Source organism: Trifolium pratense, linkage group LG1, assembly GCF_020283565.1.
Source record: "Trifolium pratense cultivar HEN17-A07 linkage group LG1, ARS_RC_1.1, whole genome shotgun sequence".
Lineage (NCBI taxonomy): Eukaryota > Viridiplantae > Streptophyta > Magnoliopsida > Fabales > Fabaceae > Trifolium > Trifolium pratense.
Genome location: NC_060059.1, coordinates 35,786,926 through 35,804,023, shown reverse-complemented (window position 1 = coordinate 35,804,023; position 17,098 = coordinate 35,786,926). Strand labels below are relative to the sequence as shown.

General features: G+C 32.1%; 1 protein-coding gene across 2 annotated transcripts; it reads left to right on the top strand.

Moving 5' to 3' along the window:
• Window positions 1–331: 331 nt before the first annotated feature.
• On the top strand, window positions 332–4,989 carry LOC123908559 (LEAF RUST 10 DISEASE-RESISTANCE LOCUS RECEPTOR-LIKE PROTEIN KINASE-like 2.4). 2 transcript variants are annotated; one of them, XM_045959235.1, is made up of 6 exons: window positions 332–1,244; window positions 1,432–1,584; window positions 1,832–1,864; window positions 2,510–2,533; window positions 3,471–3,528; window positions 3,691–4,989. In XM_045959235.1, the coding sequence occupies exons 1-6, from the start codon at window positions 545–547 to the stop codon at window positions 4,913–4,915; spliced, it is 2,193 nt and encodes a 730-aa protein (XP_045815191.1). In that variant the 5' UTR covers window positions 332–544; the 3' UTR covers window positions 4,916–4,989. The 2 variants fall into 2 exon arrangements, with proteins under 2 accessions (XP_045815191.1, XP_045815196.1); XM_045959240.1 differs by having other exon boundaries at window positions 333–1,205.
• The last annotated feature ends 12,109 nt before the right edge of the window (window positions 4,990–17,098 follow it).

Genomic DNA, 17,098 nt, shown 5'->3' with positions numbered 1-17,098 from the left:
GTTGACATGGTCATGGGGAATTGCAAGGTCAACGGAAGGATTCTGACGCTAATCAGGCGCATTCGCGCTCTCAAGAACTTGAATTGTCAAGTCTAGATTAACCATACTTGGCGAGAAGAGAAGGAAACAGACCTGCCGATTGGTTAGCGAACTTCAGTCTAACCTTGAATTCTTATGATTTGCATATTTTTGAGACTCCTCAAGCATTACAAAGTCTCATTTTTGATGATTTGTCCGACACTTGCATGCTTCGGAGTATTAATTTCTTTTGCTTTTGGAGCTTTCCCCCTCTTGTAAAAAAAATAAAAATAAAATCTAAATGTTTTTAGACCTGATAACAAAATCAGACAAAAATCCTGAATGTTTGACTTCATGTCTTTTTGTTGAATGTAGCTTAGACCTTAGCTAGACCAATTAATTCCTCGTTGAAGGTGTATAGGAAATAGCGGAGGAAATTTACATCACAATTTAAGAACACATATTTCCATGTAAGTTCCTTTAATTTTCTTTAAAACTATATAGTCCAGCATCAAAATTAGGGACCATGAGCGATAATATGGATTCATTCTCTATTTTTGGAGGAAGAGCTAGATATGTGATGATAATGTTTCTTTTCTTTTTTCTACTTCCACACAAAACTTATCCCAAATCCCAGCCTTGTGTTTCTTCTTCCTGTGGGAAAATTTCCAACATAACCTATCCATTCCGACTAAAACACGACCCCGACCACTGTGGCAACCATAAGTACGAGTTGGATTGTGTGAACAACGTTACGGTATTGAAGTTATTTGATGGTGAATATTTTGTAGAATCAATCAATTACAACAATTACACAATCCGAATTGTTGATCATAACATTCAACCCAAAAATTGCTCCCCTCTCCCCCGCTTCTTCTTATACCGCCGCAATTTCACTTATTATAAAACGTATCCATACACCGAGTACTTTGACTATAAAAATAATTCATACCAGTACACCTTAAATGTATCGGATACCATGCCTAGTTATTATATAATTGATTTATCTATGCCTGTAATATACATGAAGTGTACAAGTCCACCTAGTAAGGTTGTGGATAGATATTATGCGGATACTGCTTCATGCGTGGATCAATACACATACGTTATTGTTGGTGACCCACCATTTGGAATTTTGGAGCCTCAATGCCGTGTCAAACTTGTTACTCTCACATCCTTATGGGGAGGTTCGAATTCGAACCACTACTACCGCAACAATATTATAGGTTAACTGTTATTTTTACGCAGAAAGATTTTTTTTTTTTTTTTTTTTGTCAAGTTTTTTTCACTAAATTCTTTTAGACAAGCATATTATATGACTCGCTTCATTTTTTTAAGCGTCTTTTAAGAATAGTAACACCAATTTAACGAAGTGTATTTTTGCATACATTGATATTATACACATTTATATAGGTAATCTTTCATACATTGATATTCACAAGGGGTTAAGCTATGGATTTGAAATTTCATGGATGCAAGTCTCCTGTCATTGTGATGAATGCTATCTCAATAATACCATCGGCGAGCTTCAGTGTGGCATACCCTATTGTCCTTTTGACTCTTGTGGTAAGGCCAATTCATCCACAAATGATTTTGACCCTAGGATTTATTTATGCTCTGTTTAACAATAAATGAATTGAAATACCCACGGCAAAAGAAAATTTTGAAAATGGATTGTGCTGTGTATATTTCTCATATTCATGTAAGTACTGTTTATTTTATCTTATTTTCATTTAATAATTTGAACATATATATATATATATATATATAATATAAAATGATTTATTTTTCAATTGTGATTTTCACTTTTCAGGATATTGGGCAACCAAGTTCCGCCTTCTGTATGGTAAGATTCTCTTGCTTAATTTCAATTTTTTTTGTGTTATTCTACAAAAATTTAAAAGGTGTTATCTTATTGCCACGTAAATCTTGAGTGTGGCCTATCTAGGCGTTGCAAAATTAAGACACAGTTAAATCAAACTTGTGCCACAGTTATCTCTATTTGATATTCAGCAGTTTTTATTGTTTTTATTGTTTTTTTTTAAAAAAAATTTAATTTGCAACAATTTATTAACAAGCACCAAAATAGTAAATGAGTATCAAATACTTTGGTGATATGTTTAGTGTAATTAAAGATGGTTTTTTCTAATCTACCCTCTCATAAGTTGAGGGTATATACCCATCAACCAATGAGAACAAGCTATATACAAGTCCACATGTGCAAATTCAAAAGTTTGTTACAAGTTTCTTGTGGGGACCACATGTAAATCTACTATGTGGCTTGTTTTATTGGTTGATGGGTATATGCCCTATGAAAGGATAGAGTAGGCCAACATATGTTTCGGTGATATGTTTAGAGAATTGCCAACCGATTATGTGTTTGCCTAATCCCCGAAGAGTTTAGCATTTTATATTCATTTCCAGTTAATTAACTGCATATAATTATTTACCAAAATACAAAACTTCACTGTAATTTTCTTTTTTTTTGCAGATTATGTTGGTGGAATTTACGACGGTATGAGTATGACAGTCATACTATGACTTCCATTTCATCTATACATTGTTGTCAGATATACACTTGATTGAATTGAAAAAGGGATCGAACTATAAAAAGATGTAGTGTAAGAGCATGTGCCCCACATGTACATATCATTCATTTATAATTTTTTTTAATAATAGTATATAATAAGTACTCAATCCCTCCAACCCAAAACCTCTTCAAAAGTTCTAAATTGGTCCCACTAGTAGCACATCTATGCAATAACTCAACATCATTTTAAATGAGTCTCACAAAAATTATTTTAGGTACTATGTCTTATTGTAGAACTAGTACCTATTAGGTACACAAAAATTATTTTAGGTACTATGTCTTATTGTAGAACTAGTACCTATTAAGGGTCCGTTTGGTAAAAATAAGCTATAAGCTAGCTGATAGCTGATAAGCTAGCTGATAGCTGAAAAGCTAGCTTATTGAAATTAAAGTGTTTGGTAAAATTAGCTTTTAAAGTGGTTATTAAATATAAAATTACATAATTGATAGTGGGTAGTTTATTTTTTAGAGTGGGTAGTTATTAAATTAAAGGGTAAAAATGGAATAAAGTGTAAAAAGCTATAAGCTATAAGCTCAAATGCTACTTGAAATAGCATCTGAAAAAAAGCTATAAGCTAGTACAAAAAGCTTGTTACCAAACACCTCTAATTTTTTGAAACAAGCTTATAAGCTCATATAATAAGCTATAAGCTAGCTTATTTGTGTTACCAAACAGAGCCTAAATACAATTTTGCTTTTGCTCCAATGGAAGTACCTATTAGGACTAGTATTTAAAAATATAAGTACCACAGTTGGAAATGGTCTAAATAACATAGATCAAAATTACCGACAGGCATGGATATATGCCTAGAAATATATGTAGTGTTTATGGTGACAAATTAATTATATGATATATGTGTAGGACTTCGGGAGCTGACAGGCATGGATAAGGTAGGACTTCTGCATCTGCTAGACGATAGGTTAATATTCCCTCTATCCTTAAATAAATGATTTGTTTAAGTCAGCAAAACAAATCAAACAATATCTCATATGCTAATATTTGCATGTATATATTAGTAGAAGTCAAAATAGATCGTATGAATAATACACAAAGTTAATATTAATTATGTCATTTATTTTAGGACGGAGGGAGTATATAAGTCAAGTATTGACATATACAAAGCAGGAATAGTTACAGGAAGATATGTTTTGCCATACCTTGCAGCTAAAGTTATATTGGGCATCATACTTTTCTCTGTGTTGTTGATCTATACATACCGAAGAAGACATGCATCAATATATGAAAACATCGAAGATTTTCTGCAAGGTAATACTCTTATGCCAATAAGGTATTCATACAAAGAGATAAAGCAGATGACAAAAGGTTTCAAGGTAAAATTGGGTGAAGGAGGTTATGGAGATGTGTATAGAGGAAATCTAATAAGTGGACCATTTGTAGCCATAAAGATGTTGAAGATAAAATCAAATGCTACTGGGCAAGAATTCATAAGTGAAGTTGCAACCATAGGAAGAATATACCATTCAAATGTCGTAAGACTTATTGGGTTTTGTGTCGAAGGATCAAAACGCGCTCTTGTCTATGAGTACATGCCCAATGGCTCACTTGACAAATATATTTTCAACAAAGAGGGAGCTATATCTTTAACTTACAACCAAATATACGAGATATCTCTTGGAGTAGCGCGTGGAATTTCTTATCTGCATCAGGGCTGTGATATGCAAATATTACATTTTGATATTAAGCCTCATAATATCCTTCTTGATGAAAATTTCGTCCCTAAAGTTTCGGACTTTGGTCTTGCAAAGCTTTATCCTATTGACAATAGCATTGTCACTTTGACAGCAGCCAGAGGAACAATTGGATACATGGCTCCTGAATTGTTCTACTATAATATCGGAGGGATATCATATAAGGCTGATGTGTATAGCTTTGGAATGCTTTTGATTGAAATGGCAAGTAGGAGAAGAAATTTGAATCCACAAGCTGAACATTCAAGTGAACTTTACTTTCCCTTTTGGATTTATGATCAATTGTATAAAAATAGAGAGAGGGAAATGGAAGATGTTATCATGGAAGAAATTAATGATGTTTTGAAGAAAATGTTCCTAGTTGCACTTTGGTGTATACAGTTGAAACCCATTGATCGTCCTTCAATGAACAAAGTAGTGGAGATGCTTGAAGGAGATATCGGAAATATTGAAATGCCTCCAAAGCCTTTACTATATCCACATGAAACAATTCAAGAGAATTTTAATATCAACTCAGATGAAACTGTATCAGATACTGGCTCTACCAGTTATGTGGAGGAAATTCCAACCAATCCTTTATTGAAGTATTCAGCTTAATAATTGCAAGTAAATTATACCTTACATTTCTATTGTTACGTTGTCTTATAACCTAATAATATAATTCAGTGTAATGTTTTATTTGTAAAATATGAAATATGAAATATGAAATTGTTACTTTAGTTATTGAAATATAAGTATTGCATCTGCACAATATGTAAAAACAATACATTTTAAAAGTTAATTCATCTTTAGAATCATATGGTCAGGTGCGTCTCCGGATTTTAGGAGACCCTGTGCAAAATATAAAAGTGGTCCCTTAATATAAAAAATTTAATTTAATTTTTTTAAAAAAAACTGTCGATTTAAATTGCGTATAATATAAAAAAATCATTTTTATTTTTGTAAACATATAGATTATCAATATTAAACCAATTGCATCAAATCAAATGGGATAAGAAATACAAAATAATTATCTTTGTATATAACGTCAAAAAGGAACCTCATAATCTAAGTTTAAATTTTATGGAAATATTAAAATGGACTAAAACTATATTTACGAGTATAGATAATTAATCTATTGATACTCATATGATATTATATGAACATTAACAATATATAACTATTAGTTTAGGGCTTAAAAATTAATCTATTAATAAATATCTGATATTTTATAGGTATAAATAATATATAAGTAATATTATAGGACCTCAAAATTTTGAGCTGAGACCCTCAAAATTTTGAGGCCCGATGCCGTCGCACACCTTGCACACCCTGCATATGGTATGGTGCCTGCATATGGTATGGTGTTTTTTTATGGAAATCAAGATAAAAGAATCATAATTGTTTAGATAATAATTAACATGGTTGTTGTTAGTTGTAACATGGAAAGTATAGGTAGAGTTTGTAATGCCCCATTTATCCCTGTCTTGTGTGCTAATGTTTCAACTAGCACTTGTATATATCGTGTGTGATTTGGAGATATTTCTGTATTGGGGTTGAAGAAAATCAGGAGTCTTCTTGAATGCTTAGAAAGAGTGTTACTTGCTACGCAAGAATAGAAAATTGAGTTTTGATCAGATGAATTCTTTGAGTGAATTTGACCTCACTAAGCGAGATTAGTAAATCCCATGCGACGAGGTACATTTTCCAAGTATATTGCTTGGAGATGTTTGTGTCTGACTAAAGATACGTGATTTGTTATAATTGGTTGGATTAGGTGGTAGATGTTGGAACATAATCACACAATGATCACACTTGCACACACTGTGCTTTGGCTGGAGGCGCGCCTAATACACACACATTAATAATGTGACATTATTAAAATTTATGGAAGAATGAAAATTTGAGAAGATGAAGGAGAAGAGAGTATTTTATTGATCACTAATGACTAGCGCCGTTTCTAAGATTTTGGTGGCCTATGAGCGACTTTAAAATTTGGGTCTATTAAACGGTATAAAAAAAATTGAATTACTCATACAAAACAATTCCTACGAGCATTTTTAGATGCAAATTCATTAATAATTGTTTCTATATCAATATGTTCTATCATATATTTCTCAATACATAAAATGGTTAGACCATTCAACATTTCTTGTGACATTGACGATCTCAAGTAGTTTTTCAATAATTTTAACTTCGAAAAACTTCTTTCTGCCGATGCAACAGTCACCAGCATAGTTAAGAGAATTCGATAAACAATTACAATATTTGGATAACAATCTGTGACTTTGACAATCTCAAGAATTTCAATGGCTGACATCAACACATTTGACAAACATAGTTGCAACACTTTCAATTTAGAGAGAAAATCATCTGCATCAACATCTGACAAATCCTTATGAGAAAAAGCAATCTTAAAATTTGTGCACGATTTTTGTAATTCATCATTATCCACTGATTTCATAAAGATTAACGACATATAAAAAAAGGCGCAAACCGTTAATTTTGATGTATCTCAATAATATATCAAATGATTTTGGATTTGTCTGAAATTTTACACAAATGATTTATATGATATAAACTTTCTATCTAACGGTGGATTTTATAAAATTTATATAGATTAAAATGTCATTGAGAGATGTAGCATTTGAAACTAGTTGGTGTCATTTATATATATATATATATATATATATATATATATATATATATATATATATATATATATATATATATGTCCCTTCGTTTGTTTTAGAGTAAACTTCCTCCTGGACTTTCAAATGCAACCATTTTCTATGCAAATGATAACATGCGTAATTTGGAGCCAATCAATCTCCCTTTCTTTTCTGTTTCATAGAAACTTCACTAGGTACTCATATCCACTTACTTAGTCTTCTTGGATCATAGTCATTATAGGATGATAAGAAGATTTCGGGCAACTCTTTATTTTCCTTTTGTGCTGTTTTTATTTCTATATTTATATATTGTATATTTGCCATTAAAAAAAAATATGATAAGAAGATAACGGAATAGAGTGGTACATGTGGTTTGTGAAGTAACTATTTTTAGTCCAAAATCAACCCATGTGAATAATTGAGCAATCAAAGTTTGACAAAGTCTTATTAAACTAGTCTCTTCTTAATATATCAACTCTTAATTAAATTTAATGACCGCAAACATTTTTTATTTTTGAACAAATAAATATATTATTAATTAATCAGGTTTTTATACATATATTAATAATCAACTAGTTACCATGTCCATGCGCTCGCACGGTTAATAATTGTACATCAATTATAGTATATCACTTTATGCTAATAAATAAAGTAATTCATACGAGTACAAATCAAAAGTATTTAAGCTTTTATATTATTGACATTGTCTAATTCATTTCCACCGACTTATGTAAACTTGAAAGTATAAACAATCCAACAAATTTCGAATATTTTTTATAAACTACATTTGAAGTGATATTTTTCAAAAATAATGATTTGGAAAAAATAATAAAATAAATATGAGCATTCATACAAATATATTAGAGTTATGATCGGTGTTTTTATTTAGCATAACAATTTAACAATGCTTTGATTAAAATAAAATAAAAAAAGTAGTGGAGAATATATGAATTAGTAGCAAAATCGTCAACATAAAAAGAATGAAAAAAACATGGAAAAAAATAGCAAAATCGTCAACATAAAAAGAATGAAAAAAACATGGAAAAAAATGTTGTGAAAATTTTCTCAAGAATCTAGTGGATGAAAGGTTTTATTGCTAAGTAAAGGGATGCACGTTCGACTCTCATGCTACACAAATTTCTAAATTCTTCTTTTCCTGATTTTTTTATATAAGAGGATAGGATAGCTGAAAAAATATGAATTATAGGCTTTGTTAACATGCAAAAGTGCACCATATGGTGCATGATGCACAAGTCATCAATTTTATTATAACGAATACGAATTTTACAAAATCCACCATTAATATGTACTAAATCGATGACTTGTGCACCATGGTGCATGGTAGAACTTGCCTGAATTATATATACAACTATTAAAAAAATCAATGAATTAAAAGCAAAAATATAAATTTAGTAGCAAATCAATCATCCTTTCTTATCGCTTTCATAGAAAATTTATTACTAGACTATGCACATACAGCCATTGACTATAATTTCTTTGATTATTATATGATGATAAGAAGAGAAAATTGATAGTACATTTGGTTGTGAAATAGCTACGTTGACTCCATAAATTAACCCACGTAAATAATTGAAAAATCAAAGTCCGACACATATTTTTCTTGAGGGTGAATTAGCTGGGGGTGTATATGGGTTGGGCAAATCCGGTTGACTCGGTCAAACCCACCCAACCCAACCAAAAAAAGTGGGTTGAGTTAGGCAAGTGAGTGGATATGAATTTCAAAAATGAAAAACCCATTAAAAAAATCGGGTTTCGGGTAAAACCGGACCCAACCCAAAAAATCCACTAACCCACTAGTGCTATGTTTTTTGAAATTTTTTTATGAAAATACTAAAGATTTTTTCATTTGATTATTAAATATTTTTATATTGAAAATGAGTTATACTATTTTTTACGAAAATAAAAAAGATTGAATAATTTTTATAAATAAATATGATAATTTTTCGCATTATTTTTTTAAAATTTTAAAAAATTGAATAATTTTCATAAACAAATATAGTGATTCAAGGTTTAGTCATTTAATATTAAAAAAAGCAAAAAAATCATTTGGATAACACGCTATCCAACCCGTAAATTAGTATATTTACACAAAAAATGAGTGATTATTTTTTATAGTGAAAAAAAGTTATCTTATTTTTCAAAAAGATACATTGATTGAGTTATTTTTTATGAGAAAATATGATGATTCAACATTTAGATATTTAATAAAAAAATAGAAAAATAATTTGGGTAACCCATAACCCAACCCGGAAATTAATGGATTTACCCAACCCGGCCCAATGTTATAACGGGTGGTTATTTTACTAAACCCAACCCAAAGTACCATATGTGGTTTGGGTTTTGGTTTTAGCTAAACTCAACCCAATCCGGCCCGCGTACACCCCTAGAATTAGCTCTGCTGCCTCTCATTGGGTGTACTCGCCGCATGTCGACAATAAGCTAACTATAATTTGAATAATTCTAAGTACAAGATATACAAGATCCTTCTAAGTATTTGCCGGTATCTGTACGCTACAAGAAAAATAGGATATATGTTGACGAAATATATCCCTTATAATGTGTCTTTTTCCGCACAATATGCGACAATTTAGTGGTGGAATAATTCTAAGACAATGAATTTGGACGTTGTTTCTGTCACAATGGCCCATTTGTTTTAATTACAGCAAAAATATGAAAATGAAACATTTGAGAAGCTACAAAGACTTTGATATAGACATAGTGGTGACTTTGAGAAGCTCTAATTCGATGGTGGTGTGTCTCATTGTTTCTTTGTAATTGTATTTGCCTATTCGATCTTAGAGATTGTTAGGTTCCGATACCTTTTTATTTTCCTAAACTTTTTCTATACCGTTGTAACTTGTAAGTATGGTAAACAAACAGATTCTAGGGTGAGCAACCCAATCATATCTCTCAAGGTGGGTTGGGATATTGGGTGCTATAAACCATGAGAACCGTTGGATTGTGATCTTGCACATGTTCTTTCACACACTTGATTTTTTCTCTCTCAAAGAACCAACACAACCACACCCCTGACCGTTAAGAAGTCTCATATCGGTTGAGAGATGACCTGAATAAATGTTTATAAAGTGAGGACAATTCTCACCTTACAAGCTTGTTTTGTAGGGTTGAGAGATGACCTGCATAAGTGTTTATAAAGTGAGGGCAATCCTCACCTTATAAGTCGGTTTTGCAGGATTGAGTTAGACCCAACTCTTAATTCTAAGCAGTGGCGGAGCCACAGTAGGGGCAAGGGGTGGCCACAGTCCCCCCCAATATTTCCAACTTTTTTTTACACTATATTGATATACTATTAAATTAGGCTTATGTACATTTTTTATTTGCCTATATACATATTTTCTTTTTGCTGATAAAAAGCCATATCCTTGATCACATAAAAGAATATTAAAATAGACATATATGAAAGATTATTACTCTCATTTTATCATAGATTTAATTTGTATTTATGAATAGATAAAATAATTCTTACACCAACATTAATCATAAATGTTGAATTATTAAAATATGATTTTTTTTACCGTGATATTTAGTTAGGTATCAATATCTCGTAGACAAAATGCATTTAAAATGATATTTTAATATAATTAATATAAAATATGACATGACATTCAATTTTATCTATGAGAGTATTCAACTAAATTCCGAAGTACCAAAGTATTCACCTTATTAAAAAAATACTCATCATTAATAATATCTTTCTAAAAGACATACGTTTACTGGAAAAATATTGTATCAAAATGAATTTTTTTTACTATAATTTTTATAATCTCTTTTTAAGTGTTTTTTTGTCTTTTCACATGATATATTTCTTCGCACTACTATATTCTAAATGTAATTGAAAAAATTAAGTTTAAAGATGGTTAGGTAAAAAATAATTCACTTATTTCATTTACTTATAAATTCTAAAATTATTTGTATATATTGAACACTTAAAATTTATTTTTTCTCTTCGGAATTAAACTTGTTGGACTTGGTCCCCCCAAGTTTTAATTCCTGGCTCCGCCCCTGATTCTAAGGCTAACCCCTTGTTCTAATTTTACTGTTAGTTCTTCTTATCAAAGAAACACAAACTTTTACTGTTCATGGGCATGGGAATACCTTATAAGATTTCAAGATTTTATCTCTTTTACTTTTAAATTCATCTTTTCTATGTCTCAAATCCTGAAATTAGTTTACACTACAACATTTTCATTCTACAAGAACGCCAAAAAAGCGTTCTGTAATGTTAAAAAACCGTTGCCATAGGCTACAAGAACGGTTTTGTGGCGTTCTATACCGAGGGGTTCTCTTAGCCTTTCGCAACGGTTTTTTCTTTCAATGGCAACGCCTTCAAACATCATTAATAGATAGGGAAGAATTACCTACTGTACCTGTACCTATTATCTTTCCTTTTTGATTGCCTCCAAAGCCAACAGATCCTCCTTCTTTCATAGTCAGCTTAGAAAATAGTTGTTTGTCACCAGTCATATGCCTTGAACATCCACTATCCAGATACCATGAGTGTTTCATGATACTTCTTTGAGTGGCAGGCTGTATGAGAAACAACTTTAATCATTGCGATAGAACTCTTCATCAAGGTTAATGATAAAGTCATCCCAGTATTCTTCCTCTTCATTTTTCAAGTTCTGATTGTTAACTTGAGAACTTGTCAACCATTTGTCTAGGACATAAGCCCTTCTTCCTTTGCATAGGACTTGTTTCCATACTTTAGGTAGGACATATCCTTTCCTAGTTGGTAAATCTGAATGATACATTATTTCAGCTTTTGGTACCCATCTTCTGGGTCCACGCTTGTTAGTCCACAAATGCTTACTATGTTGTTTAGTGTTAGAGAAAGATCTTGGTTTGGAATAATAACCTTTTTGAAATCTTGTCTTTGTTTGAAATCTGTTATTGTTCCAAGATTTGGATTGTTTATGATTACAGGGTTTGTATTTATCATCAATCCCATGTTCTGATTGATTATATCTACTGACTCTAGAATCATAAATAATCTGAGTCTTGTACTTCATCTGAGATTTGAAGTTTGAATTTTTTCTTTTAAAAACTTCTGATCTTTTAGATTGACTAGCTTCAGGTACTGAAGTTCCTTTGGATCCAGAATTTGAAGTCTCAGATGTTGAAGCTTTCAGAACTTCTGAACTGATGTTCTCAGGTTCTGAACAACTTCTATCTTCTAAACTTTTCTTTCCAGATCCTGAGGAACTAGGTTCCTCTGAGCTGCCAGCTTCTAAATCACTCAGATCATCATTGTTATTTTCAACAATACCAGGATTCTTTCCCTCTTCACTTGGTGGAACAACATAATAAACCCAAGATTTTCCAACCTTTTTGGCAAAGGTCTTCAGCTTTGAATATGTTCTACCATATTCATAGCCGAGTCCTTCTCCTCTATGTCTCAAAACATTATAAATTCTATTAGCAGCTTTGCTCTTCCCAAGGTTGAGATGCACAAACTGTTGAAGAGCTATTTCCTGCTCATCAATAGGTTTGTGACAAACAGCACAACCCTTTTCAAAGTCATTTACTCTATTCAGAGTTTCTTGATATAGACCTTGAAAATGTTCTGCTTGTTCAGTCAGAGTGTTAAGCTTTTCTTGTAAAACTTTTTGTTTACTTAACACTCTGAGATGTTTCTCAATGACCTTGTTAAGTGCAGTTATAAGTTGAGATTTAGAGCAGTCAGAAAATACCTCATCAGTTACTTCTGAATCTGATTCTGATTCATCGTCTGAGTCTGCATCTGAGTCAGTTGAAGCCATCAGGGCTAGATTTGCCTCTTCTTCTTCCTCAACTTCTTCATCAGATGATAGCTCTTCAAAGGTAGCCATCAGACTCTTTCTCAATTTACTCTTGAATTGTTGCTTCTTTGAGCTGTATCTTTTGCTTTTGTCTTTAGCAGACATTTCTGGACAATCAGCAATAAAGTGTCCTGGCTTCTTACAGTTGAAGCAGTTCTTCTGATCATCCTTTTTGCTGACAAAATTTCTGGAGCTGTTACCTCTGAAATTTCTTTTGTTAAATCTGTTCCATTGCTGAAACTTGGTGAATAAAGCAAACTCATCCTCATTCATCTCATCCTCTTGACCATCAGCAGAAGATTCTTCTTCAATATCAAGAAGCTGAGTCTTAAGAGCCTTAGAAGTAGTCCTAGTTGACTGTAAAGCCACTGACTTGGACTTCTTCTTAGTTTCTGAGTCAGCATCCAGAACCATCTCATGGCTTCTGAGATTGCTTATCAGAGCTTCAAGACTCAGAGTCTTGAGATTTTGAGCTTCCTCTATTGCAGTGACCTTGGGTCTCCAAGCAATAGGAAGACTTCTCAGAATTTTCTGAACATGGTCATAGGTGGAATAACTTCTCTTAAGAGCTTTAAGACCAGATACAAGGATTTGAAACCTTGTAAACATAGTCTCAATGTTTTCATCTTGTTGCATAGTGAATAGTTCATATTGCCTTATCAAAAGACTAGCTTTAGCCTCTTGAACCTTTTCATTACCATCATAGGTAGCACACATAGAATCAAAGATAGATTTAGCAGTAGACTTGTTCTCTATTCTGACATAATCCTCATGTCTAATAGCACCAACAACAATGTCCTTTACTCTATGATGCTTAGTGTAGGTTTTTAAGTTAGCTGGTGTGAGTAACTTTCTATGCTCAATGGACAACCTTCCATGTTCATTTAAGTTTTCAAAAGTTACTCCCAGCTCAACCAAATCCCACAACTCATGATCAATAGCAGTAATATTGCTATACAGTCTTTCCTTCCACCACTCAAATAATGATGCATCACCATTGAATATAGGGGCTTTCCTATTGCCACTATGTTCATGTGATTCATTACTTAAGTAGTCAAAACCAAAAGCATTTCTAGGACCACCACCAGCACCACTGGCCTCACCGGCTTCACCGGTTGTTCTAGTGCTACTATCGTCTCCTCCAGACATAGTGTTCTCACAAGATCTTTACTGTCTCACTGTTAAGTGAAAGTAACAGACCAGAGCTCTAGATACCAATTGAAGGTGTGAAAACACAAGAAGGGGGGGTTGAATTGTGTTTTAGTCAAGTTTAAAACTTTTTCAAGTTCTTAACTTAACTACAACGGCAGCGGATAAATAACACAAAAAACAAGTTAAGAGAGAGAGAGAGATCACACAAGCAATTTATACTGGTTCCTCTTACAAAACGAGAGTAGTCCAGTCCCCTTGCACTTCCAAGGGATTTCACTATAATCACACAAGATTACACCTGCTCAAGCACACAAGCAAGAGACTTCTCAACAATGCTCAAGCACACAAGCTTAAGACTTCACACTTAAGCACACAAGCTTAAGTTTCCTCAAGTAATAGTAAAGTATATGAAAATATACAAAATGCTCTTAGATGAACCTAAAGAGAGCAAATACAAATAGTACAGAGTATTTGACTAAAGTGCAAAAACACTTGATAAGAGGTTCAGAGCTTGTATACACAGAATTCAGAGTTTGTTCAGCGCACGTTAATTCCTTACTAATTGTTGTTAATAATGCAGCTGATCCTTCTAGTATATATACCACCAGAAAAGAGTCGTTGCAAAAAGAACCGTTGGAGTTAATAATCTTTTGTCTTCAAGCAGTCTGTCTTGATGCAGTTTGTTTGTATCTAAACTGAGTAAGAGTTTCAGATACTTTGACTACTGCAGAGTGGACTTTCCTTATTCAGCTAACAAGTCTGAAGACCCACGTTCTCAAGTTAGGACAGACAAAACGAGAGTAGCTGAACTGATCAGGCTTGAAAGGTCCTTTTCTTCATTGGTAGAAGAGTTGACTTGCAAAGGGAATCTTCACAGATATCAAAAAGATCTTCAGAGGTTGATGAGACTTTAGTCACTCAAGAAGTTCTGAAGACTTCATCCTCTGAAGGTTGTAACTTCTGAAGTCCAACATCTTCTGAGCGCTTGTGAACTTCTGAATTCACATCCTCTGAGCTTTACTCAGAGCTTATCTGATGCTTATATCTGCGCACTTAAAATAAATTTTTAGTCCTTCCAATTGTTTATTAATACTTTGTTATCATCAAAACCTTTATAGATTTTAGGGGCAAACATTTTTAAATCAATTTTGTTCCAACAGTCCCGCCAATAACACTATGTTGCCCGTGTGCGGGTACGGTACTGGTATCCGGTACGGGTACCGGTACGAGGTACGTCATTTTTGAAAAACTAAATTACGGGTACGTCCTTATAATTTTTTTAAAATATAATTATATATATTAAATAATAGAATTATATCGTTAAAACAAATAATTAAACATAAAAATATGACATCACACTTTAAAAGTAATTTAAATTGTTCGAAACATCAAAATATGAAATTAAAAAGCAATTAGCTCAAAAAGAGTTAATGATTTCCCTCTTTATCATCACTAAAAAGAGCGACCTCAAGTTAGGTTCAACGCGAGAAAGACTAGCAATTTCAAGAATATCAACTATATATTAAATAAATTTCATGCATCTCTACGAATATCCCACATTTTTGTTGCACTTTCATTATAAGTATTACTATTTTTCTTTCTCTAGAGAAGACGAAGATTGCTATGAATAAAAACTAGATAGTTGATACTTTGTTATTGTTTTTTTAGTAGTAGTTACTACTTTAATATTATAAACAAATAAAAAACTTAAATCTTCCTATAAAAAATACTAATAAAAGAAAAAAAGGAGAAGAAAAAAAATTGTGTTTTTTTTTGGATTGATGTACCACGCGCGTACCACAGGTGTACCACACGCGTACCCATTGCAAAAAAACAAAAAAAAAAAGCTAGGTACGGCGTCGGTCTGTCCAAAATGGAGTACCCATGCAACATAACCAATAACTTTACATCATTATAAATGGGTCTCACAAAAAATCATATAGGTATGCCTCCGACAATTCCATCGCCACGTGACAATTCCATCGCCACGTGACCTGTTCAACATAATCACCATGTTCATTCTCATCTCTATCTATCTATCTATCTATCTATCTATCTATCTATCTATCTATCTATCTATATTGTGATTCGTTCTCATGCATAATTCACTACAATATTTACGCTTTTAGACAACAGTTCAAAATTGTTAACCTTGCAGGAAAAACTACCACTAGATACAAGACAAACAAAATAACTTCCAATTTACATAGCTTGATGTGTTGCTTCACGTTAATGCTCCAATACTGCTTGTCCTCATGTTGATAATTGATACTCCCTCCGGTCCTTATTATAAGTAACACTTTGAAAAAATCACACAGACCAATGAAGCACATTTAACATAGTTATTTTCATTTAATACTCTTATTCAACTAACTTACTTATTTTTAAATTCTCTCTCATAATAAATAAGGGCATAAGTGAAATTGAACATTTAAAACATTTGAAAATTGGTCAAAGTTTCTTATAAAAAGGACCAAATTTTTTGCCCTAAGTGTTCCTTATAAAAGGGACCGGAGGGAGTATTATATATTAACCTTTTTTAATCCAAGCCAATCAAGATAATTCGGACCAACATACATCAAAGTTGAGACCAAAAATATAGGTTGCATCTTCGACCAGTTTCTTCATTTCCAAATAAATTGGTAAATCTACTCTAATTAAAATTCACATAAACCGTCGAAATGAGTTTTTTTCTTCTTTTCAAATTCTAACACCAAGACCTTTTCAATACCATTAATTTTATAATTTTAGTGTCAACACAACTCAGCCCTACAAGACACCATTGCACGTATGTAAATACATAATTTTGATTACGAATATTTTTAATTATCTATTAATAAAAATAATAAGAATTTGATATTTTCAAAATATTCATCGAAACAAATTAAACACAATCGTATATGATAATATTTACATTTATATACTTTTAAAAAAATACGGTCAAAATAAGACATAAATAGTATATTTAGTCAAAATAGATCTTATAAAATGAGACAGAAGGAGTAGTTGTTTATTCGATATGCTTGCAATAGAATAAGACACATTTACACAATTGAGACCATTGATTGTTGTTTGATCAAAATCGTCTAAATTCAAGATCGGTATTTTAAAATTTAAATTAAATATCTTCATTTTCT